We start from the raw sequence: 27,330 nt of genomic DNA, 5'->3' as shown, positions 1-27,330 counted from the left end.
GCTTTATTATATCTTTTCAGAAAAAAGTTCTTTACGTAAAGTCCCTCATAAACCAATTTTAAAAGTTGAAGTACTCATCTTTTTCACCACATCATTACTTTACGACTTTTTACATACCCCAACATCAAGCAATACTTTTCAAAAGGCTTTATTATATCTTTTCAGAATAATTTCTTTTCTTAATATCTCTCCTAAAACAATTTTACAAGTTGAAATACTTATCCTTTTCACCCACATCTTTATATGATGGCCTGTCAAAGATACCGACGTCAAACAATACTTTTCCGAACTCTTTTTTTTATCTTTTCAGAACAGCTTCCTCTCTTAACTTCCATGCTAAACCATTATTAGAAGTTGAAGTAATTATCCTTTTCACCAGAACTTTACTACTTTTTGCATAGCCCAACATCAAGCAATACTTTTCAAAAGGCTTTATTATATCTTTTCAGAACAAGTTCTTTACATAATTTCCATCATAAGCCAATTTTACAACTCGAAGTACTCATCCTTTTCACCCACAACTTTACTTCATAGCTTTTGAATACCCAACACCAAGCAATACTTTCAAAAGGCTTTTTTTATCTTTTCAGAACAAGTTCCTTTCTTAATGTCCCTCTTAAATCAGTTTTACAAATTGAAATACTCATCCTCTTCACCCACAACTTTACTTTATAGCTTTTTGAATACCCCAACACTGAATTTTCTTAAAGAAGAGAAAAAAAGTTTGCTCAATTCTGAATTTTACCAATGAATATGAAAAAAAAGCTTCCATTTCAGTTCTTAATTTCGCAAAGACATAAAAATTTAAAGTTCTGTTCTAAATTTTTCCGTAGAAGATAGAAAAAGTTATACTATGATTGTGATTATTTTCCATGAAGAAAAAAGTTTCACTTTAATTCTAAATTTTCTTAAATTTAGTTCCGATTTTTCTCAAAGAGATGAAAAAATTTAAAGTTATGTTCCAAATTTTTCATAGAAGATAGAAAAAGTTATACTTTGATCCTGAATATTCGCCATGAAGATAAGGAGCTCTACTTTAATTCTGAGTTTTCTCGAAGAAGTGCAAAATGTTCAAGTTCTCTTCTGAATTTTCTTAAAGAAGAGAAAAAAGTTAGCTCATTTCTGAATTTTACCAATGAAAATGAAAAAGCTTCCACCTCAGTTCTTAATTTCTCAAAGACATACAAAATTTAAAGTTCTGTTCTAAATTTTTCCATAGAAGATAGGAAAAGTTATACTATGATTGTGATTATTTTCCATGAAGATAAACAGTTTCACTTTAATTCTAAATTTTCTTAAATTCAGTTCCGATTTTTCGCAAAGAGATGAAAAAATTTAAAGTTCTGTACTATGATTGTGATTATTTTCCATAAAGATAAAAATTTTCACTTTAATTCTAAATTTTCTTAAATTCAGTTCCGATTTTAAAAATTTAAAGTACTGTTCCAAATTTTTCGTAGAAGATAGAAAAAAGTTATACTTTGATCGTGAATATTCACCAAGAAGATAAGGAGCTCCACTTTAATTCTGAGTTTTCTCGAAGAAGCGCAAAATTTTCAAGTTCTCTTCTGAATTTTCTTAAAGAAGAGAAAAAAGTTAGCTCAATTCTGAAATTTACCAATGAAAATGAAAGAAGGCTTCCACTACAGTTCTTAATTTCTCAAAGAGATGAAAAATTTAAAGTTCTGTTCCAAATTTTTCATAGAAGATAGAAAAAGTTATACTATGATTATGATTATTTTCCATGAAGAAAAAAAGTTTCACTTTAATTCTAAATTTTCTTAAATTTAGTTCCGATTTTTCTCAATGAGATGAAAAAAATTAAAGTTCTGTTCGAAATTTTTCATAGAAGATAGAAAAAGTTATACTTTGATCGTGAATATTCGCCATGAAGATACTCAATTCTGAGTTTTCTCGAAGAAGTGCAAAATGTTCAAGTTCTCTTCTGAATTTTCTTAAAGAAAAGAAAAAAAGTTAGCTCAATTCTGAAATTTACCAATGAAAAATGAAAAAGCTTCCACTTCAGTTCTTAATTTCTCAAAGACATAAAAAATTTAAAGTTCTTTTCTAAATTTTTCCATAGAAGATAGGAAAAGTCATACTATGATTCTGAATATTTTCCATGAAGATAAAAGGTTTCACTTTAATTCTAAATTTTCTTAAATTCAGTTCCGTTTTTTCTCAAAGAATTGAAAAATTTAAAGTTCTGTTCCAATTTTTTCATAGAAGATAGAAAAAGTTATACTATGATTGTGAATATTCGCCATGAAGATAAGGAGCTCCACTTTAATTCTGAGTTTTATCGAAGAAGTGCAAAATGTTCAAGCTCTCATCTGGATTTTCTTAATGAAGAGAAAAAAAGTTAGCTCAATTCTACATTTTACCAATGAAAATGAAAAAAAAGCTTCCTTTTCAGTTCTAAATTTCTTAAAGACATAAAAAATTTAAATTTAAGTTCTAAATTTGTCCATAGAAGATAGGAAAGGTTACACTATGAATGTGATTATTTTTCATGAAGATAAACAGCTTCACTTTACATCTAAATTTTCTTAAGTTCAGTTCCGATTTTTCTCAAAGAGATGAAAAAATTTAAAGTTTTGTTCCAAATTTTTCATAGAAGATAGAAAAAGTTATACTTTGATCATGAATATTCGCCATGAAGATAAGGAACTCCACTTTAATTCTGAGTATTCTCGAAGAAGTGCAAAATCTTCAGCTTCTTTTCTGAATTTTCTTAAAGAAGAGAAAAAAAGTTCGCTCAATTCTGAATTTTACCAATGAAAATGAAAAAAAAGCTTCCATTTCAGTTCTTAATTTCTCAAAGACATACGAAATTTAAAGTTCTGTTCTAAATTTTTCCGTAGAAGATAGGAAAAGTTATACTATGATTGTGATTATTTTCCATGAAGATAAAAAGTTTCACTTTAATTCTAAATTTTCTTAAGTTCAGTTCCGATTTTTCTCAAATAGATGAAAAAATTTAAAGTTCTGTTCCAAATTTTTCATAGAAGATAGAAAAAGTTATACATTGATCATGAATATTCGCCTTGAAGATAAGGAGCTCCACTTTAATTCTGATTTTTCTCCAAAAGTGCAAAATGTTCAACTTCTCTTCTGAATTTTCTTAAAGAAGAGAAAAAAAGTTAGCTCAATTTTGAATTTTACCAATGAAAATGAAAAAAAGCTTCCATTTCAGTTCTTAATTTCTCAAACACATAAAAAATTTAAAGTTCTGTTCTAAATTTTTCCGTAGAAGATAGGAAATATGATTGTGATTATTTTCCAATGAAGATAAAAAGTTTCATTTCAATTCTAATTTTATTAAATTCAGTTCCGATTTTTCTCAAAGAGATGAAAAAATTTAAAGTTCTGTTCCAAATTTTTCATAGAAGATAGAAAAAGTTATACTTTGATCATGAATATTCGCCTTGAAGATATGGAGCTCCACTTTAATTCTGAGTTTTCTCAAAGAATTGCAAAATGTTCAAGTTCTCTTCTGAATTTTCTTAAAGAAGAGAAACAAATTTAGATAAGTTCTGAATTTTACCAATGAAAATGAAAAAAAGCTTCCATTTCAGTTCTTAATTTCTCAAAGACATAAAAAAATTAAAGTTATGTTCTAAATTTGTCTGTAGAAGATAGGAAAAGTTATACTATGATTGTGATTATTTTCCACGAAGATAAACAGTTTCACTTTAATTCTAAATTTTCTTAAATTAAGTTCCGATTTTTCTCAAAGAAATGAAAAAATTTAAAGTTCTGTACTATGATTGTGATTATTTTCCATGAAGATAAAAATTTTCACTTTAATTCTAAATTTTCTTAAATTCAGTTCCGATTTTAAAAATTTAAAGTACTGTTCCAAATTTTTCGTAGAAGATAGAAAAAAGTTATACTTTGATCGTGAATATTCACCAAGAAGATAAGGAGCTCCACTTTAATTCTGAGTTTTCTCGAAGAAGTGCAAAATGTTCAAGTTCTCTTCTGAATTTTCTTAAAGAGAAAAAAGTTAGCTCAATTCTGAAATTTACCAATGAAAATAAAAGAAGGCTTCCACTACAGTTCTTAATTTCTCAAAGAGATGAAAAATTTAAAGATATGTTCCAAATTTTTCATAGAAGATAGAAAAAGTTATAGTATGATTATGATTATTTTCCATGAAGATAAAAAGTTTCACTTTAATTCTAAATTTTCTTAAATTCAGTTCCAATTTTTCTCAATGAGATGAAAAAATTTAAAGTTCTGTTCCAAATTTTTCATAGAAGACAGAAAATGTTATACTTTGATCGTGAATATTCGCCATGAAGATACTCAATTCTGAGTTTTCTCGAAGAAGTGCAAAATGTTCAAGTTCTCTTCTGAATTTTCTTAAAGAAGAGAAAAAAAGTTAGCTCAATTCTGAAATTTACCAATGAAAATGAAAAAGCTTCCACTTCAGTTCTTAATTTCTCAAAGACATAAAAAATTTAAAGTTCTGTTCTAAGTTTTTCCATAGAAGATAGGAAAAGTTACACTATGATTGTGATTATTTTCTATGAAGATAAAAAGTTTCACTTTAATTCTAAGTTTTCTTAAATTCAGTTCCAATTTTTCTCAAAGAAATGAAAAATTTAAAGTTCTGTTCCAAATTTTTCATAGAAGATAGAAAAAGTTATACTATAATCGTGAATATTCACCATGAAGATAAGGAGCTCCACTTTAATTCTGACTTTTATCGAAGAAGTGTAAAATGTTCAAGTTCTCATCTGGATTTTCTTAAAGAAGGGAAAAAAAGTTAGCTCAATTCTGAATTTTACCAATGAAAATTAAAAAAAGCTTCCATTTCAATTCTTAGTTTCTCAAAGACATCAAAAATTTAAAAGTTCTGTTCCAAATTTTTCGTAGAAGATAGAAAAAAGTTATACTTTGATCGTGAATATTCACCATGAAGATAAGGAGCTCCACTTTAATTCTGAGTTTTCTCGAAGAAGTGCAAACTGTTCAAGTTCTCTTCCAAATTTTCTTAAAAAAGAGAAAGAGTTAGCTCAATTCTGAAATTTACCAATGAAAATGAAAAAAGGCTTCCACTACATTTATTAATTTCTCAAAGACATAGTAAATTTAAAGTTCAGTTCTAAATTGTTCCGTAGACGATAGGAAAAGTTATACTATGATTGCGATTATTTGCCATGAAGATAAAAAGTTTCACTTTAATTCTAAATGTTCTTAAATTCAGTTCCGATTTTTGTCAAAGAGATGAAAAAATTTAAAGTTCTATTCCAAATTTTTCATAGAAGATAGAAAAAAGTTATAATTTGATCGGGAATATTCACCATGAAGATAAAAAGTTCCACTTTAATTCTAAATTTTCTCAATGGAGCGCAAAATGTTCAAGTTCTCTTCTAATTTTTCCAAGAAAATAAAGAGGTTCCACTTCAGTTCTGGTTTTTCTCAAAGAGATGAAAAATTTATCATGCAAAAAGCTCGGTTCATTTTTTTTATCACTCTGTTGTATTTAATCTATGTTAATTATATTAGCAATTCAATTGTAGACCTAGGGCTGACCTTAATCTTCGCTGATGACACAGCCTGTATTGTTTCTGGAATTGATGAAGATAGTGTCAAACATAACTTAACTCTTGCATTTGACTGGCTAGTATCATGGGTTACGGCAAATAGGCTAGCTCCAAATTCCGTAAAAACTAAATTTATTGTATGTTCACATACATCACAGGCACTCTCAGGTCTGAAGTTGATTAAGTATTCTGTGTCATGGTTGCAGCGGCAGCTGCAACCTAGTAAAGAGCAAACCACAGCCCATAGTAATCAAAAGTTGAAAAACGTGTTTACAAAAAAACTGTCTAGTGAGAAAAAATTGCCACTTGACACTAAATCAGGAATGGTAACTATTGTTTCAGTTAATCTTAGAAGTAAAAGTTCATTGCGAAAAAAAAATTATGGTGATTTCGAAAAACAGCCTGAAACCCCTTGAAAATGGCGTCAAATCGAAATAAAAAGTGCTCCATTAGAATAAACATGGTCGAAAACCCTTTGAAGGATAATTACAGTCCCCCACCTTGAACACCAAGGAAAATGACCGTTTTGCACTTTTTTTCCTTTTTTTTTCTAGAAGGGCTAGGGGGTGGCCAGAGCATCATAGAGAGGTGTATAGTAGTTCATTCAAAAGAGAAATAAATTTGTAAGTGCTCTTTATAAGTAACCAAAAAGATTGGAGGGCAAATAGCCCCCTCCCCCCCAACTAGCCCTATAAAAATTTTGAGATAGCCATTTTTTAACATAGTTCAAAGGTCCAATATATATATGGTTTTGATGATGATATGGCCCTCCATAGTCCCTGGGGAAGGGCTGTATGTGGTATCGGGTGCATCGATATCGCGCGTATCGGTATTGTGCGTATTGGTATCGCATGTATCGTATCAGGAATATCGTTTTCCGCTGTTGTTTTTTTCAGTAATTTTCTAGGCTAAGTTTTTTAAACCATGTCCCGGCAAGGTATGGTTGCAGCGGCAGCTGCAACCTAGTAAAGAGCGAACCACAGCCCATAGTAACCAAAGGTTAATAAACTAGCGTTTTGAAAACAAAACTGCCTAGTGAAAAATAATTCTCATCTGACACTGACTCAGGAACATTAACTATTATTTCGGTTCGTATTAAAAGTAAAAGTTTACTTGCAAAAAGAAATTTATGTTGATTTCGAAAAAAAAAGCCTCACACCCCTCGAAAATGGCGACATATCAAAATGAAAAGTGTACCATTGGAATCAACATGGTCAAAACCTTGTACAGGGAAGTTACAGTCCCCCTCCCTGAACAACAAGGAAAATCACTTTTTTGAATCGGTAGCAGGGATCTGTCTCCCGTTTTTTTTTTTTTTTTTTTTTTTTTTTTTTTTTTTTAACAAGTCTAGAGGGCTACCAGAATATCATAAAGATATTCTTAATGGCTCATTCAAAAGCTATTTCACATATATACGTTCTTTTTATAAATTCTGCCATCTGCAAGTGCCATATGGCACTAAATGGCACTTTTTGTGCTATTTCTCAAAGGATGGCACTAGCAGGCTACCAAAACATCGTTGGTAGATCTTTTATAGCTCATATAAAAGATATTGCACGTATCTATGTCTTTCATATAAATTCCATCATCATCAAGTTCAAATGGCAAAATAGGATAAAAATATAATAATTTAGAAACAAAATTCGGTTATATATTTGCCCATTAGGGGGGTGGGAGTAAATCATAGCATAAATTAAATACGTAACCTAACCTAGGTACCTTTTTCCCCCTAAACTCCAAAAAACTAAAGTTTAAATATTGTAAACCCAGTTAGAAACCACTGTTTGCAATCCAATTCTCCGTTGAGAGAACCTGTTTGACTAGTTTCTTTTATCATCTATCTTGCGTGGCTTAGAGCTAATAGAACAGTACTAATTCTAGTTCAGCTACTTTTGGCTATCTTAGAAAGGGGTTAGGTTAAGAAAATGAAACTTTCAGGGATGGGTCTACAAGCTAAAGTATGGGTACTTATGTAATATTTGGAACACACGTGAAAAATGAAGTTTGGTTGACGCTAATAATATAGGCTAACAAAATAATATAGGGGTTTTGGTACAGTAAAAGAAAAGCAATTAAGGATACCTTTTATAGAATCAAAATATTATCAATCCCTTTTAGGATCAATCCCTTTTAAGATAAAGCAACAATCCATTTTAGGATTTTTTTTTTTTTTTTTTACGTTTAATCTGGTATCACTTCTGCACAATGGCTCAGTTCAATGACTGACTCTCGTTTTGGTTCTTAAAAGGACTTGTCATGATTAGTTTGTACACAAGTTCAAATTCAGGCCATCTTGATAGTATTAGGACTATAGACTAGCACTAGAATTCGTATGATAGCTTGAAATTCACTGTTGTATAGAGAGAAATAATTGGATTTCCAGAGTTCATGTTATGTCTCACTTGATCTTCATTTCAAATGATACTAAAGCATATTTCTTACAATTTAATACTTTATATTTCCCACTATTGGTATTATAGCTGGTGAGAGGAAAATGTTGCTTGATAAATCAATCCAAAATTTCGGTGAGCTGTTCAATTACTTCGCGGCTATTAAAAAATATTTAGCTTTGCGCTTAGGTTTTTAAGATACTTTTAATCGTATACTGAAAGTTACTAATGTCACAACTGGTGTAAGACTATGAAAAGCTTTATAGATTCGTTTAGTGTTGTTAGGCTACATACTCACTTTTGACTCTTAGATCAATAATCCTGTTGTTTATACTTAACTTTTGTGCTTTCAGTAAAACGCTAGTTTTGTATAATCATAAAAGCATAGGGAAACACAATTAGTTGGTTTATTTGTACTAGTTATATTAATATATATTAAATAGGCTGTGAAGTAATAATTTTTGTCTGTTTTAAGTTTCAACTTTGCTCTTTGCTTCCCTCGGAAAAACTTCTTTTTTTTTAAAACTAGTCAAGTATAGAGGCATCACGTGTTGATATTATTCGTTACCTTGATGTGTTATTTCATTCAAATTTAAGTTGGGTGCCACATATTAGTAGTGTAAAATGGAAGCTTGGACCCGTTTTATTCCACTTCAAAGACACCGAAATAAGGTACTTCGTATTTTAAAAAGTTTTCTTCCTTTTCCACTCAGTTCTCTATAAAGAGTTTATATTGTTAATTGAGTATTTTTCTTGTTGAAATGGTAGTTACTTTTAATTCTTTATTATTCAAAGTTAAGCATAATCTCCAGATTTTACATTTAACTCGCAATATACGCTAACTACGTCAGCCATTGATTATTTCAGATGGACCTGTTTTTCTCTGAGAAATAGTGTGGTTTGCTGCATCGATATGAGTCTGGTTTCGATTTTGATTGTTTGTTCGGAATCTAAAAAAATAAGTTAAATCTTTCCTTTTGGATAGTTATTAATTTTCGATTTTCGACCTTTTTCGATAGTAATTAATAATATGTCTATTATTGTTCCCCCTTCTTTTTCATGTCTTTCTTTGATTGTATCCATTCCTTTGTATCCTTTTATTTCTTTAGTTGTTCTTTCAAAAAGTTCGTGGTAATGAACTATAAGTAAGGAGCGACCCGGCTCACTAGTAACCGAAACTCTAAAAAACGGAATTTTGATACCAATGGATACATCGAAAGAATTAGATTTTTATGCTCATCTCAAATATAGAAGTCTAATCAAGTTTACTCTTACCCATCAATAGTTATAAGCCAGAAAAATTTGCCTTATTTTCCAAAAAAGGGGGAAACACCCCTTAAAAGTGATAGACTCTTAATGAAAGTCAAATCACCAGATTCAGCGTATCAGAAAACCCTGCTGTAGAGGTTTCAAACCGTTATCTGCAAAAATGTAGAATTTTGTATTTTTTGCCCGAAGATAGACCACGGTAAATAATTTCTGTAAAACGAACAGAAATTATTCCGTATGTGAAAGGGGCTGTCCCCTCCTCAACACCTCACTCTTTACGCTAAAGTTTGACTGCATCTCACAACTTCATTTTATAAAAAGATAAAAAAAAAACTTTAGCGTAAAGAGCGAGGCGTGGAGGAGGGGACAGCTCCTCTCATATACGGAATAATTTCTGTTAGTTTTAAGTTTTAATGTCGCTCCTTACTTTCAGTTTAAAAAACTTATTTTTTTATTTAATATATGAGTCAAACGAGCCTGTCTTTGTGTAAGACATTTGCATATTTGGTATGTTATGTATATATGATTGAAAAATAAATGAACCTGAACCTGAAAATTGCCCCAGAACATCTCCATGTTTAAAATGGAGTCACCTACGAGAAAGCAAGACAAATAAGACGAATTGTGTATATGTGGAAAATTTCCCCCTGTTAAATTTCCCGTAGAAAATTCCTCTTCGGAAACTTCCCTCCAAAGGGAAAATTCTCCCCGTAAGAAACCTATCACACGAAACCCCCCCCCCCGTCCCAAAAAATATCTGTATACTTCCCAATAGCAAATACTATATGTAAATGTAGGCCAAATTTCATAACATGCCGCCCTTCCTCCGGTGGCTGTGGGGGTCATATCATCCCCAAATGCATAGTTATTGGACGTTTCAATATTGTCGAGCAAAACAGCTATCTAAAAATTTTGATCAGACGACTTCGAGAAAAAAGGGCGTGGTAGAGGGAATAATTACCCTCCGTTTGTTTTGGTCACTTTAAAAGAGTACTAGAACTTTTTGTTTCCATTCAAATGAGCCCTACTCTGATCTTCTATGATTATTGGTTCGATACACTTACCCATGGGGAGAACAAAGAAAAAAATATATAACAAACATACATCCGTGATCTTTTATCTAGCCAAAAAAATACACAATTCCACAATTTGCAGATGGATAAGATAAGATAAGATAAGTTTTATTCTTCATTAAATACACATACAGTATTACATGTTATTAATCCCTCAAAGGCTCATTGGCCTGTACAAAGAGGGAAGACATATGAATTACATACTCAGAGATAAAAAAACAAAAGAAAATTTAAAATGATCACCTACTCACATATGAAGGAGAAGAAAAGAAAATATAGATAAAATGGAAACTATAGAAAAAATTAGAATAAATAGCCCTTTTAAACTTATATTTAAAACTATATAAATCCCAGTTCAATCAGCTCTGCTTATTTCTGAGGCTAGGTAGCAAAATTGACGTTTATGGGTTAATTCAGTCATAAGGCTTATAATTATTGAACTGTAATAAAATGGTGCGAAAGGAAAAAAATTTATCATGAATGCTACTCCTTAGTGAACTATACAAGTTTCATCAATAAATATTGATAGTCATACCTGAGGCCTGGGAGTAATAGCGCAGAGAAGACCACCATAAAACAAACTAAACATTCAGGGGACATCAGGGGACATCAACTCCACAAAAAAAAAAAAAAAAAAAAAAATTAATTATTCAGTTTGATTGTTAACTAAATGGTCCTTAAGAATCCTCTTGAAAGTGCCAAACGAGTGGCATTTCTGTACTGAAGAAGGCCGGGAGTTCCAAAACTGATGAAAAGCGATGAGGAGATTAAAATCTGACCGCACAGTGGGAGTAGGAGGAATGCAGATATTATGTGACGAACGAAGGTTATATGGAGCTGAATCAGAAATAAACTGAGGAGTTTTTTGAAGAGATTTTGGAAGATTGCCATGAAGCTGATGAAAAACAAAAGAAGCACAAGAAAGAATGTAGATAGACTGTAGATTTAGAAGCGGTATTGGTTAAGAAGGGTTGGTGTCAATAATCAGACGCGTTTTTTTATAATAAATAACAGAACGCGACCGCAGTGTAGACGGAAAAGAAGACATCCATACTATGGGACAATAAGAGACATATGACTGGACAAGGCAGAAAAAAAGAAGCTTCAGAATAGATCCAGGAAAGGTGTGTTTGAGTTTTCGAATGACACCCAAACTCCGTGAGGCCTTAACCCTAATCATGGCTATATTGTGTCTAAACAAAAGGTGTTCATCAAGCAGGATACCAAGGAACCGGACCAACCCATTCTTTGGTCTACACAAGGAGCCTTGTGACACCTGAAGCTGTGTCAGTTGAGGGAAAGCTACACCCATTCGAGAAAAAATAAGAAAATGTGACTTGGCAACATTCAAGGCCAAGTAATTCGCCTCAAACCATGAAAGTGCTCTCTCAAATATTGCCACCAGATTAGACCTGACATCACATTCTGTCCTCCCTAGAGTCCCAAACGTGCTGTCCTCAGCAAAAGCAACGAGGCAATCTTCGTTAGAAGCAGCGTTGGGACACGAAGGAACATCCGGATGACACAGATTGCAGCATACTAGAGGACTGGTGTTCTTGACTGCTGAAATCAGATCATTGACATAAATCTGAAATAAAACAGGGCCAAGAACAGATCCCTCGGGGACGCCATATTCTACTTCAGAAGGGCTCCGGAAAAGCAGATCAATTGAAATAAGTCTACCAGAAAGATATGATTCAAACCAAGAGAAATCATTTGATCTTATAACAATATGCGATAGATTCCAAAGAAAGATATTATAAGTCAAATAATCAAAGGCTTTACGAATATAAAAAAAAACAGCTTCCTGAATAAGACCAAAATCTATTGCCGAATAACTGAAATTCAATAAAGACGCGCAAGTATGCTCTGTAAAGTGATTCACCCGTACTCCGAACTGAAAATCATGGAAAAATTTTTCGGGATCCAGAAAACTAAGAAGCCTGGATAGCATAGCCTACTCAAAAATTTTGCTGAAAACAGATAGAAGAGAAATTGGCCTATAATTAGCAGGATCACTCCGGGACCAACCTTTATACAGCAATATAACCTTCGCTGGCTTTAGTGATTCAGAGAAAATTCAATTCACGAACGAGATATTGACAAGCTTAGTCAATGGTGACAGAATAGCAGGAAGAACAGCACGGATAACCCTTGTAGGAATTCTGTCTGTCCCTGAAGACGATAAACCTTTAAGTGCATTTACGATCCGAGCTACCTCAGACTCAGAAACAGGGCTCAAGACCATTGACTTTAAACATGGGGGTCCAAGATAGGCTCTGAAATCGCAACGAGGAGTTGTAGAGTTCACAGATGAAGCAGTCGCTTTTCCTATATTAGCAAAATAAGACGTAAGCTCTATCTGAAAATTTTCATAACCTTTGACTATTTTAACGTCAACTATCAGCGTTGTTGGAACTGAAGGCTGAGGCAGAGTAGGTTTAAGTACAGAATTAATAATTTTCCATGTCTCCCCAACATCCTTTCCATACTCAGAAAACTTCCTGTGGTAACACTGAGACTTGGCCTTCCAACACAGAGAATGAAATATATTCCTTTAGGCCTTGAACCGCTAATGATGAGAAACAGATGAAGAAGTCTAGTATAGTGTCCACAGATAATTGTTCCTTTTCCAGCTTTTATGGAGACCTGATTTCATCCATGGATTCAGCAGTACTATCCTTTTCGAGGTATGAGGCGTTAGATACTGGTTGCAAACTTCTAGGATACCTTCCTTTACTGGATCATAAAAGAAATCAAAAGAGCGGTTAAAATTCTATTCAGAATCCAAACTATCGCATGGCTGATCAGTCAAACGAGATTTAAGTAGACTGATCTCACTGACACCAAAACGAAAAAATGGGAGATTAGATGGCGAAACTTTACGCTGCAATCGATTAGCAGTCCTATATCGTGAAATAGCAGGGAAATGATCAGAAATATCACTAATCATCACCGAATTATCTAAGACATCTAGTGACGAAAAAATATTATCAATAAGTGATGCATGCATCTCGGTAACCCGGGTTGGTATACAAACTGAAGTTAGAGTTCCCGCAGAAAGCATCATTGACAAAAAATCTGCAACCGAAGCAGAATTTTGATCCAGCAGGTTAAGGTTGAAATCCCCCATAAGGATTAGTTCACAAGGATGCTTTTGGACTAAGTCCAAAACCTCTTCTAGAATTTACATAAATGAAGGAATAGATCCACTAGGGGATCTGTAAACCAAACCAACAACTAAATTCTTACAACCTGACTTAATCTCAATAAAAAGGGATTCAAAGATTCCTTCCTCATTTCTACTCAAATCACTTCGGAAATTATATACAAGATGATCGGGAATATACAGGGCAAGACCACCTTTCGCCATCCGTTTTCGGTTCATCCTCTCCATCTTAAGTCTTTGGATATCTAAAAGCATATCCTTTTTTGAATCCAGGAAAGTTTCACATAATCCAATAACATCCGGAGTTCCATCACTGACGATCCGTTTCAGCTCATCAAAAGAGGAGAACAGTCCCTGAATGTTTAGCTGAAGCACAGAAAAAATGCCATCTTGTTTAGAAGAGGCAGAACCACTTAATTGCGAAATATAGTTAATTTCAATAACCGATTTAGGATCATTATAATTCCTATTTCTACTTCCAACTGAATTATTAATTATACTTTCTATATCTAAAGGATTATTCTAAAGGAGCTTGAAACCTCAGCAGTAGTGTTCTCTAATATGCTGAATCTGATGGCGTGATTTTCAATAAGATTCCCTGACTTTTGGAAGATTCTCTCTCCCCTCTTCAAAAATCGGGCAAATTTTCTCAGGCTTTTGATGGGTGATTACTACTCATTAAACTTAAGGAATCTTATAAATTTGGAATTAGCATAAAGCGCTAATTCTTTTGATGTATCTAGTGTTCTCAGAATTCTGTTTTTTAGAGTTTTGATTTCTATTGGGTCGAGTCGCTCCCTACCTGCAGTTCGTTGTCACGAACTGTTTGATGTGGCTGAAAAGTATAGGTACTTCATTCCAAAAGACAAAAACTATTTGACCGGAAGAAGTATTTCCTCATTTTCGGAAATATTAGCTTTGTTATATTGATGACGCATTGTTATCAATAGATGATAATGTAAAAGAGATAAAAAGAAAATTTTCGAACAAGCCTCTTCCCAGTTGATAATACAATTCTTGTGAGGATTCTCATATTTAAATATATTAATGGCGTCGTGTTTAATTATAGGACTCATATTTATCCTTTCTAGTAAGTCATTATCAGCACATTATCATCAAATAACAACACCCCCGTTCTACCCCCTTTTTAAGTGTCAAAGATGATTGAGTTAGAGTAAAATGAAAATTTTCACAGAAAAATGTATTTTTTGGTGTCTTTTACGCACTATTATATATGTGACGTCCTGGTAAAAAAAAGTCTCCTAGACTCCTGGTAAAAATAGTGGTTCGTGATGTGTTTACAAAGCTTTTGTCTTCATCGAGGTCCCCTTATTTCTATCTGCATGCCCTGTAAGTCTAGTCTATTCAGAGAAAGGAAAAAAATAATTGTTGCTCTAGAATCAGGTGTCACATAGGCTATAGATAAAACAAATCTTCAAAATGATTTTATTTGAAGTTTAACGGGCCTTGTACACATGCCCTGTAAGTTACAAATTTTGGGCTCATATTCGAGTTTCAGCAACCGAAACCGCTAAAATTGGCTTCATATTTCTTCTGCACAGGGGTCACCCGGGCGAAAAGTGGACAAATATCATTTTCAAACTGGTTGGAGAGACAAAATATAAGGTCCGTTTCGTGCCTCCTAAGTCTTTTGGTCTGGAATGATTGAAAACATAATAATTCAAGTAACTGGACTGAACAAAAGTATTGGGAGTTCCAGCTGATCGGGAAAAAGCTTGGGTCCATTTTCGGGCGAAACAAATTATTCATGTTTTTTTTGTGCATTAAGGGGTTCCTTTGACTCAATACTTTACGGATATAAGTTTAAAACTATCAAGAAAAAATGGTCGGCCCTTTTTCGGACGAACCAATATCGGAGACAAAAATGTTTTTTTATTCTTAACCCTTTTCCTAAACATAATATTGAGCTGTCCTTGCCCTCCCCAAATAGTTCCTGAAAGTTTAAATTGATCTGTCCAACCGTTCCCGACATATTACAGATGGGCCGTTTTGATAGCATGAGTGAATGTACTGTCTTTTTATATACCTCACCGCTTCAACCGTGAATATAGTCAAAGCTTTTCTGAAACTAAAAGTATCAAAACTTTGGGATCGATGGGAGACACGTGTTTTAGCCCCCAGATTCCTTCCCTCAACACAGTCCTTCTTGAGATTTTAAAATTTTGTTAATTCCAAAAGGTTTCTAAATATACCAGTTTTCTTTAAAATGAGCCGTTAAACAGCTCTCTATTATGTTCTAATGCCCCGCTAGCTGTGGAGGAAAAAAACGGAAAGATATAACAACTATGCTGTCGGTCCGAAATATCCTGGCTACAGCCATTTTTTTAGTTTTTCAAGTAAATGGATTTTCCATGTTGTTCAAGCCAGGGGACTGTAGGTCTCCTATACAGGAGTTTCATAGAAGGTGGTTTTAATAGTATGCTTTGTGTTTCGATCTGACTCTATTTTAAAAGTTATTGGCTAATTTATTTTTACTATGGGACGTGATCGTCTCTTACTAGATTGCTAGCTACCACTGCAACCCGGACATTGCAGATACAGCATTTCGCTTGTATGGCCACATAGTTTCATTGATTTACTCTGCTACTTAACCATAAAAAAATTTTAAGCCCCATAGCAGCGTTGCAACTTGAGAAGCTCAAGTTTCAATTTGATACACCAAGCTGGGCCTAAGATATTGCAGATAGGCCATTTTCATAACCTGGCAAGAAACAGTGTCATTTGGTTGACATCGCTACTTAACTCCATATAGGTTATAAGTCCTATTGGTGGTTATAGTGCAAGAACATTTTGGTGGGTCAGGAAAAAAATTTGTTTAGTCTCCCCCCCCCACAATAAAAATTAGAAATCTAATTGCCCCCCCCCACCCCTCCTTTCTTTGCCTAATAAAGCGTGAAAGTTTCAACTTCATCTTTCCGGCCGTTCCTGATATATTGCAAACGTGTTATTTCGATAACCTGGATACACCTAGGGTCTTTTAATTTACCTCTGACCCCTCGCTCAAGTCAAAATTTAAGATGTACTTTACCCACCTCCTAACAGTCCCTTAAAGTTTCAGTTTGATCCTCCTAGCCATTTCCGAGATATTACAAATAATTGGAAAATTTAGGTACACTTAGTTTCTTTTGATTTACTCAGGTACGCGTATCGTTTCCAACATATACCCTTTGAAAACTCTAGGAGTCTTGACCTATTGAACGATTCCTAGGAGCTCCTAGCCAAGGCCAAACATGGCCAGCTTTTCTACCAATGCAAATTTGTCTGTGAACAATAGGCAACTTATTTAGTTTAGGGTCATTGCCCCTAGGACTCTGGGGTGTATTTGGACTTCGGAGGTATACTTATCAGACCTTGTGACGTTTCTGAGCAAGGCAACTATCTCAAAGATGATCTAAAAACATGGGCATTAAAGCGGGGTCGAGTAACAGAAAAGACGACAGGAGGGAAGCAGGTTGCCTTCCAATCCCTTTTTGCCCTCGAAAGGGCACTAGAAACTTAAGTTTCCAATAGAATTAGCCCCCTCCCAAGTTTTTACGACCACCCCTCTGTTACAAAGTGACCCAGGAAAGAAAACTTTTGGCACTTTCCTGGTTAATTTTTGGACCCAGTTTAGTCGGGTGACCAATATTTTCTCAATTTTTCCCCGTAGCCCAAAGACTTGAGGGTTTAAGTTGGAAAAGATTGGTAAGAGATTTTTTGCCCTTATTGGGAAAATTTTTTTGAAGATGGGGCCATGCATGGAATAATTTCTTTGTAGGCTACTATAGCTTTCTCTTGGCCCAACGAGCTATGGCTGTAAGTTTTAGACTTAGACGGCACAAAAAAATTTTTTGGTCCATTTTTTATCCTTTCTCACCTCTCTAATAACGGATTGTGCAATTCTTTTGTCCTAGAGAACGCTCTCTGAAAGTTTGAAGACATCCGTGGCACAAAATACTTCTAGAAAGAAAAAAGTTTAAAAAATTAGATATTTTTGTTAGCGCCTGAGGATTGTATCGGCCTCTATTGACAGCAATCGGGTGTAGTTCATTAGCACCGTCAAGAAATTTCTCAGGGGAGGGGGGAGGGCAAATGCAACCTGAAGCTTTGTTTTAAAAATATCTAAATTTCCCATTTTGTACATTTTTTGTATTTTTTTTGTTTCCACGGGGGGCCCTTGCCCCTTCCTGTCGTCCATGGTGCGGATCATATGCAGTACAACCATGTAACGTTTTTTCATTGTGGTGACAGTATAATGAATACAGTATAATGTTTCCGCCCCATCATGCATAGCAATTAAACATCTTATAATCTTACAAACCTGGATAATCATGTTGAACTTGCCCTTGCCGGTAAAACCTGCTGTCTGTATACACTATACTGAAGGTATATCTGTGAACCTGTGTGAACCTGTATCTATTCACAGTTAAGTAGCGAGGGAAATCAAAAGACACCCTATATTGCCAGGTGACCAAAACAGGGTATCTGCTCTAACCTGAGACGGTTTTTAGGATCAGGTTGAAGCTTTCTAGGGAGTGTTTGGGGAGTATGTGTGCCTCACACTATGGCTTGGGGGAAGGTCAGAGGGTAAGGGTCAAAAGATTTTGCCTCCAATCTGCTTGAATATTATTGCTCTTTGAGCTCCGGTTGGACTAAAACATAGTCCCGGGGAAGCAGAAATGTAGACTGAAAAAAACATTAGTACCCAGGCCCAGGCTATAAAATAGCTTGTCTGCATTGTCTCATCAACAGCCTAGGGAATCAAGTTGAAATTTTCAGGGTGTGTTGGGGGGTGAATTTTGAACTTAGGCTAAAGGAGAGGGACAGAATTAATAGAAATAAACTGTTTATCCAGGGAACCTAAATAGTATATGAAACAAATCGGGAAGGAAGGGCGGAGATAGAGCTGAAACTTTCGGAGTTTTGAAAAAAAGGAAGAGGAGGAAAGGGATTCTCATAATTTCGTGCTTAGAGGGAGTGGGTGTGGGGGGGATATTTATCTCCAATTAGGGAAAAGTTCGCTAATCAAAAGACGGTATTTACCTAGCCACCAAATAGAATATCTGTAATATCTTAGGAATAGCAGTAGTAAAGCATTAACAGATATGAACCGTACAAGAATATGCTCAAAAGTGTAATAGATACGAACCGTACATTCAACCGTACATTCACGCCTACAAGAATATACAGTGTGGTATCATGTGGACATTGCAAGAAAGCTGGCAACCTATAAAGTGCCCAAGCATGTTTGAAACAATAGTCAAGGTTGTATAAAACAATCATACTGTTTTTTTTTGCTATTGATATCAATTGCACAAGGAATTTCACAAGAATATGCAGCGTAGCTTCACGTGTACATTAAAAAAAAAAAAAGATTGCAACCTATAAAGTGGTCCAACATGTTTTGAGAGTATGGTCATGGTTGTATAAGACAACTAGACTAGGTTTTTGTTATTGATATCAACTGTACAAGAATGTGCAGCGTAGCTTCACGTGGACATTTTAAAATAGCTGGCATCCTATAAAGTGGTCCAACATGTTTTGAGAGTATAGTCGAAATTATATAACTCAACCAGAGTCGATTTTGAGACAAAATCCATTTTTTAAGGGTCCAATCAGAGACAGCGGAGGTTGCTCAATATACGGTAAGTTGATTGGTGATTGGTACGAGCGGGGATTCCCCTTGCAAAAAGTGATATATTTTTTTGGACAATTTCCTTAACTCGAGAGTAGTTTGATTAAGAAGGTAACATGTCTAGAATTTTTTGATTGACATTTGCAAAAAGGAATAAGTGATTCGCGAATTGGACTATACAAACGATATTAATTGAATAATAGAGAGAAAAAAACAGAGCTAGATAGTATTTGCGAATTGGATTGTATGAAGGTGGAGAAAAAGGGTTAAAGTGATTAGCAGTTAAGATAACTCTGAAGAGCATGTTAATTCATACCTTATTTATTATAAATTTGAGACAACATAAATCTATGAAAATGGTTAATGATGATAGAATGACATTGTGAGTTGACCTAGCTCTACATCTCCGATGTGTTCTGTATAATACACAAGTGGTGTTTGAACAGTGTTGTCAGTTTAAAATAGAGTCTAACGTTATAGTATACTTAAAGTTGATACTAAGAGAGATGTAGATGGCAAGAAAAGAATTTTAATAATGAAATTCAGAACAAACCTTAGAAATCCTTGCAAATCAAGTAGTAAAGTGTATGTGAGTACGAACCATCAAGGATCATAAGCACCAACGACCCTAACCAGCAGAGACATCAACCCCCCAAGGGTCCCCTATCCCAAAACTCGAAGGGCGCCCCCCTCCCTCCAACTTTTTGGCCTCCAACTTTTTTCGGACTTCGAAATTATTCAACTTTTTTTTACATCTCTAAATCATATCAGAAAAATAGAATGACACTTTTGATTTAAATTTTAAAATATATTCTTGTGCATACCCATACTCCTATTGATGAGGACTAATGGTTCTAATTCAATATTTTTTTTTCATGAAAGCAAAATTTTTTTTTAACTAAATTTTTTTTTGGACTTCGAAATTATTTAACTTTTTTTTACATCTCTAAATCATATCAGAAAAATAGAATGACTTTTGACTTAAATTTTAAAATATATTCTTGTGCATACCCATACTCCTATTGATGAGGACTGATGGTTCTAATTCAATATTTTTTTCAAGAAAGCAAAATATTTTTTATAACTAATTTTTTTTTGGACTTCGAAATTATTCAACTTCTTTTTACATATTTAAATCATATCAGAAAAATAGAATGACACTTTTGATTTAAATTTTAAAATATATTCTTTTGCATACCCATACTCCTATTGATGAGGACTGATGGTTCTATTTCAATATTTTTTTTCACGAGAGCAAACTATTTTTTTTAACTAATTTTTTTTTTTTACTTAGAAATTATTCAACTTTTTTTACATATCTAAATCATATCAGAAAAATATAATGACACTTTTGATTTAAATTTTTAAATATATTCTTGTGCATACCCATACTCCTAATGATGAGGACTGATGGTTCTAATTCAATATTTTTTTCATGAAAGCAAACTATTTTTTTTAACTAAATTTTTTTTTGGACTTCGGAATTATTCAACCTTTTTTTACATCTTTTTTCCACATCAATTAAATTTTTAAATATATTCTTGTGCATACCCATACTCCTATTGATGAGGACTGATGGTTATAATTCAATATTTTTTTTTCATGAAAACAAAGTATTTTTAAACAATTTTTTTTTGTACTTCGAAATTATTCAACTTTTTTTTACATCTCTAAATTATATCCGAAAAATAGAATGACACTTTTTATTTAAATGTTAAAATATATTCTTGTGCATACCTTTAATCCTAATGATGAGGACTGATGGTTCTAATTCAATATTTTTCTCATAAAAACAAACTTTTTTTTTAAACTTCGAAATTATTCTTTTCTTTTACGTATCTTAAAATGATTAAATATGCTTACAGCTCTAAAAATTGTACTCTATGATTGTTCAGAGACACGATGTGGCTTTCCCACTGGTACTCTATGGCCGGGTATCGACACTACCTAGTCTATTGCATGTATTAAATCAGTATTTTTTACACAGTGGAACGATAAACACCTAAGTCATATCTTTAAAAAACAGTGAAGATGGAGCATTTTAATAAAGTGTTTTCACATGACAATGTTATTGTAGCATTGAATGCCGACAAGGAGAAGTATTTAAACTATGAAACAAGTACAAGTGGTAGCACTATTGGAAATGTATGCATGCATTGTCATGACATTAAGGAATTAAATTTCTTTGGAGTACCGAAAAAATTCAACTCTTATGTTGGTGGATATGTGAGATTGAGATCTCCAGAGATGATTGCACTCAAAGAGAATGCCAACATAAAAATAATCGTTGATGATAGAGGACAACTCCTTGCTACTGTTGCAGGTAACACATTACTTACTTATACATCCAATCGTCAGCTTTGGGGTATTAGCATTCAACGGAAGGTCAAAAAAAGAAAGGCCTACTCTTCAACTAATATCGTAAACCATATCTTGTCTACGTGCCGAAACTGTTACCTGTGTAAAAATAATGTGATAGTAGACAGTGAAATTGCCAGAAAAATAAAAAGGGCATTGGCAGAAAATATCACAATGGAATATAAAGATGAATCGATGAAAAACAAAGCACCAGCAAACGTTACTGCCATTGATCAAACAGTCAATGAACCAAATAATACCCAAGACGAAAAGTATATTGAGCCTGTTGATGACACTCCAGTAAAAATTGTGTATGACTCAAAATGGAATAATGATTATTATACTGATTACGAACTAAGAGAAGACAATAGCTACAATATCAAGAGAGAACATGGTGAACTATTTTATGGAACATATTCAAAATGTCCAAAACTTGATCAATGATATTAATAAAGCATCATAATATATTTTTGCGTTAATATTCTACATTGCATTATTTCATTAAAAATATATTATGCATTACATTGTTATGTGTTCATTATTTTTAGAGTAAGCTAGCATATCAAACGTTTAGAATGTCTAATAAAACATCGGAGATGTAAGAAAAGGAACTTGCATACACATGTGTCAGACACATGGGATAACATTGACAAAATCTTGGTATCAGAATGAATAAATTATTTATCAACATCAGTTGTTGGATATGTCATTATGAAAAAATAGTAAGTAAGTAAGTAACAAACTCTTTCTTGAATTCGCCTCTTGGATACACAATACAGAAATTTAATTAAGGAAATTATGAAAAAAAAATTTGAATCTAAGTAACAAATTCTTTCTTAAAGTTACCTCTTGGATAAACAATGCAGAAATTTCATTTAAGAAATTATCAAAAAATTGTTAGTAAGTAGCAAATTCTTTCTTGAATTAAACTCCTGGATATATAAAAAAGACAATTCATTCAAGAAAGTATGACAAAATTCTAAGTAAGCAACAAACTCTTTCTTGAAGTCCCCTCTTGGATACACAATGCAGAAATTTCATTTAAGAAATTATGAAAAAATTGTAAGTAAGTAGCAAATTATTTCTTGAATTCGCCTGCTGGATAAAAGAAAAAGACATTTCATTCAAGAAATTATGATGAAATTCTAAGTAAGTAACAAACTCTTTCTTGAAGTAACCTCTTGGATACACAATACGGAACCTTCATTCAAGAAATTATGAAAAAATTGTAAGTAAGTAAGTAACAAATTCTTTCTTGAAGTCACCTCTTGGATACACAATGCAGGAATTTCATTCAAGAAATTATGAAAAAATTGTAAGTAAGTAGCAAATACTTTTTTGAATTCGCCTTCTGGATAAACAAAAAGACATTTCGTTCAAGAAATTATGACAAAATTCTAAGTAAGTAACAAACTCTTTATTGTTTTCACCTCTTGGATAGACAATACGGAAATTTCATTCAATAAATTATGAAAAAATTGTAAGCAAGAAACAAACTCTTTCCTGAAGTCACCTCTTGGATACACAATGCAGAAACTTCATTTAAGAAACTATGAAAAAAATGCAAGTAATTAAGCAACAAATTCCTTCTTGAAGTCACCTCTTGGATACACAATACAGAAATTTCATTAAAGAAATTATGAAAAAATTGTAAGTAAGTAGTAAATTTTTTCTTGAATTCGCCTGCTGGATAAATAAAAAGACATTTCGTTCAAGAAATTATGACAAAAGTCTAAGTAAGTAACAAACTCTTTCTTGTTTTCACGTCTTAGATACACGATGTAGAAATTTCATTCAAGAAATTATGAAAAAATTCTAAGTAAGTAGCAATCTCTTTCTTTAAGTCCCCTCTTGGATACTCAGTACGGATATTTTAGTCAAGAAATTATTAAAATATTTGTAAATAAGTAAAAAGCTCTTTCTTGATTTCACCTCTTGGATATACAGTACAGATACTTCAATCAAGAAATTATGAAAAAATCGCAATAAGTAACAAACTCTTTACTGATGTCACCTCTTGGATACACAATACGGAAATTTCATTCAATAAATTATGAAAAAATTGTAAACAAGTAACAAACTCTTTCCTGAAGTCACCTCTTGGATACACAATGCAGAAACTTCATTTAAGAAAATATGAAAAAATTGTAAGTAAGTAAGTAACAAATTCTTTCTTGAATTCGCCTCATGGATAAACAAAAAGAGACATTTCATTCAAGTAATTATGACAAAATTCTAAGTAAGTAACAAACCCTTTCTTGAATTCGCCATTGGGATGCAAAATACAGAAATTTAATTCAGGAAATTATGAAAAAAATTGCAAACAAGCTCTTTCTTGAACTCGCTTCCTGGACAGACAATACAGCAATTTCACTCAAGAAATTATAAAAAAATTGTAAGTAAGTAGCAAACTCTTTCTTTAATTCTTCTCCTGGATACACAATACAGATATTTCATTCAAGAAATTATAAAAAAATTGTAAGTAAGTAACACACTCTTTCTTGAATACACCTCTTGGATACACAATACGGAAATTTCATTCAAGAAAACATGAGAAAATTCTAAGTAAGTGACAAACTCTTTCTTGAAGTCCCCTCTTGGATACGCAATACGATTCGGAAATTTCATTCAAAAAATTATGAAAAAATTCCAGGTAAGTAACAATCTCTTTCTTGAAGTCCCCTCTTGGATACTCAATACGGAAATTTCATTCAAGAAATTATAAAAAAAATGGTAAGTAAGTAACAAACTCTTTATTGATTTCACCTCTTGGATACACAAAAAAAAAACTCTTTCTTGAATTCGCCATTTGGATGCAAAATACAGAAATTTAATTCAGGAAATTATGAAAAAAAATGTAAGTAAGTAAGTAACAAACTATATGCGTTTTCAGCATCAATTGTCGGATATGTTGAATAAAATATGCAAAGTCGACATAGCTTTATTTCATTTTTTAAGGTTAATTTGTTACTTACTTACTTACATTTTTTTCATAGTTTCTTAAATGAAGTTTCTGCATTGTGTATCCAAGAGGTGACTTCAGGAAAGAGTTTGTTTCTTGCTTACAATTTTTTCATAATTTATTGAATGAAATTCCCGTATTGTATATCCAAGAGGTGAAAACAATAAAGGGTTTGTTACTTACTTAGAATTTTGTCATAATTTCTTGAATGAAATGTCTTTTTGTTTATCCAGCAGGCGAATTCAAGAAAGTATTTGCTGCTTACTTACAATTTTTTCATAATTTCTTTAATGAAATTCCTGCATTGTGTATCCAAGAGGTGACTTCAAGACAGAATTTGTTACTTACTTACTTACAATTATTTTCATAGTTTCTTAAATGAAATTTCCGTATTGTGTATCCAAGAGATGACTTCAAGAAAGAGTTTGTTACTTACTTAGAATGTTATCATAATTTCTTGAATGAAATGCCTTTTTCGGTTATCCAGCAGGCAAATTCAATAAATAATTTGCTACTTACTTACAATTTTTTCATAATTTCTTAAATTAAATTTCTGCATTGTGTATCAAAGAGGTGACTTCAAGAAAGAGTTTGTTGTTTACTTAGAATTTTGTCATAATTTCTTGAATGAAATGTCTTTTTTATTTATCCAGGAGGCGAATTCAAGAAAGAATTTGCTACTTACTTACAATTCTTTGATAATTTCTTAAATGAATTTTCTGCATTGTGTATCCAAGAGGTGACTTCAAGAAAGAATTTGTTACTTACTTACAATTTTTTTTTCATAATGTACTTAATTTAATTTCTGTATTGTGTATTCAAGAGGTAACTTCAAGAAAGAGTTTGTTACTTACTTAGAATTTTGTCACAATTTCTTGAATGAAATGTCTTTTTTATTTATCCAGGGGGCGAATTCAAGAAAGAATTTACTACTTACTTACAATTTTTTGATAATTTCTTAAATGAAATTTCTGCATTGTGTATCCAAGAGGTGACTTCAAGAAAGAATTTGTAACTTAATTTCAATTTTTTTTTCATAATTTTATTAATTAAATTTCTGTATTGTGTATCCAAGAGGTGAATTCAAGAAATAGTTTGTTACTTACTTACTTACAATTTTTTCATAATGACATATCCAACAACGGATGTTGATAAAGAATTTATTCATTCTGACACCAAGATTTTGTAAATGTTATCCCATGTGTCGGACAATAGATGTATTCAAATTCCTTTTCTTACATCTCCGATGTTTTATTAGACATTCTAAACGTTTGATATACTATCTTACTCTAAAAATAATGAACACATAACAATGTAATGCATAATATATTTTTAATGAAATAATGCTATGTAGAATATTAATACAAAAATATAGTATGATACATTATTAATATCAATGATCAACTTTGGACATTTTGAATCTGTTCCATAAAATAGTTCACCATGTTTTCTCTTGATACCGTAGCTATTGTCGCCTCTTAGTTCGTAATCAGTAGAATAATCATTATAGCATTTTGAGTCATACACAATTTTTACTGGTGTGTCATCAACAGGCTCAATATGCTTTTCGTCTTTGGTATTATTTGGTTCATTGACTGTTTGATCAATGGCAGTAACGTTTTCTTGTGCTTTGTTTTTAATAGATTCATCTTTATATTCCATAGTGATATTTTCTGCCAATGCCCTTTTTATTTTTCTGGCAATTCCACTGTCTATTATCATATTATTTTTACACAGGTAACAGTTTCGGCACGTAGACAAGATATGGTTTATGATATTAGTAGAAGAGTAGGCCTTTCTTTTTTGACCTTCCGTTGAATGCTAATACCCGAAGGCTGACGATTGGATGTATCAGTAGGTAATGTGTTACCTGCAACAGTAGCAATGATTTGTCCTCTATCATCAACGATTATTTTTATGTTGGCATTCTCTTTGAGTGTAATCATCTCTGGAGATCTCAATCTCGCATATCCACCAACATAAGAGTTGAATTTTGTTCGGTACTCCAAAGAAATTTAATTCCTTACTGTCATGACAATGCATGCAAACATTTCCAATAGTGCTACCACTTGTACTTTTTTCATAGTTTAAATACTTCTCCTTGTCGGCCCTTCAATGCTACAATAACATTGTCATGTGAACACACTTTATTAAAATGCTCCATCTTCACTTTTTTTTTAAGATATGACTTTTGTGTTTATCGTTCCACTGTGTAAAAAATACTGATTTAATACATGTAATAGACTAGATAGTGTCAATAACAGGCCATAGAGTACCAGTGAGAAACCTATATTGTGTCTCTGAACAAGCATAAAGTACAATTGTTATAGTTACAATCATATTTTGTCATTTTAAGATACGTAAAAAAAAATAAATAAATAAAGTTGAATAATTTTGAAGTTTAAAAAAAAAAAAATTATGAAAAAAATATCAGTCCTCATCATTAGGAGTATGGGTATGCACAAAAATATATTTAAAAATTTTAATCAAAAGTGTCATTCCATTTTTCTGATATGATTTAGAGATGTAAAAAAAAGTTCAATAATTTCGAAGTCCCAAAAACAATTGTTAAAAAAATAGTTTGTTTTAATGAAAAAAAAATATTGAATTAGAATCATCAGTCCTCATTAATAGGAGTATGGGTATGCACAAGAATATATTTTAAAATTGAAGTCAAAAGTGTCATTCTATTTTTCTGATATGATTTAGAGATGTTAAAAAAAGTTGAATAATTTCGAAGTCCAAAAAAAAATTTAGTTAAAAAAAAATATTTTGCTTTCATGAAAAAAATATTGAATTAGAACCATCAGTCTTCATCATTAGGAATATGGGTATGCACAAGAATATATTTAAAAATTTAAATCAAAAGTGTCATTCTATTTTTCTGATATGATTTAGAGATGTAAAAAAAAAAGTTGA

At 32.4% G+C, this 27,330-nt stretch overlaps 1 protein-coding gene across 2 annotated transcripts in view; it reads left to right on the top strand.

Moving 5' to 3' along the window:
- LOC148953170 (uncharacterized) overlaps positions 1-27,330 on the top strand; it is a 198,465-nt gene that overhangs the window by 27,380 nt on the left and 143,755 nt on the right. Inside the window, exon 1 of one of the 2 annotated variants that reach the window (XM_089088337.1) lies at positions 14,460-14,546. The exons of the other annotated variant lie outside the window; for it this stretch is intronic. Coding sequence (XP_088944463.1) covers positions 14,504-14,546 — 43 coding nt within the window. The 5' untranslated portion in view covers positions 14,460-14,503. Of the gene's footprint in view, positions 1-14,459; positions 14,547-27,330 lie in introns of those variants that run through there. 2 annotated transcript variants of the gene reach the window in all.

This window comes from Artemia sp. Qi Xiang Cuo, chromosome 4 (assembly GCF_049724085.1).
Source record: "Artemia sp. Qi Xiang Cuo chromosome 4, ASM4972408v1, whole genome shotgun sequence".
Taxonomy (NCBI): Eukaryota; Metazoa; Arthropoda; class Branchiopoda; order Anostraca; family Artemiidae; genus Artemia; species Artemia sp. Qi Xiang Cuo.
The sequence above is the reverse complement of the archived record's forward strand: the minus strand, read 5'-3'. Positions and strand labels throughout refer to the sequence as shown.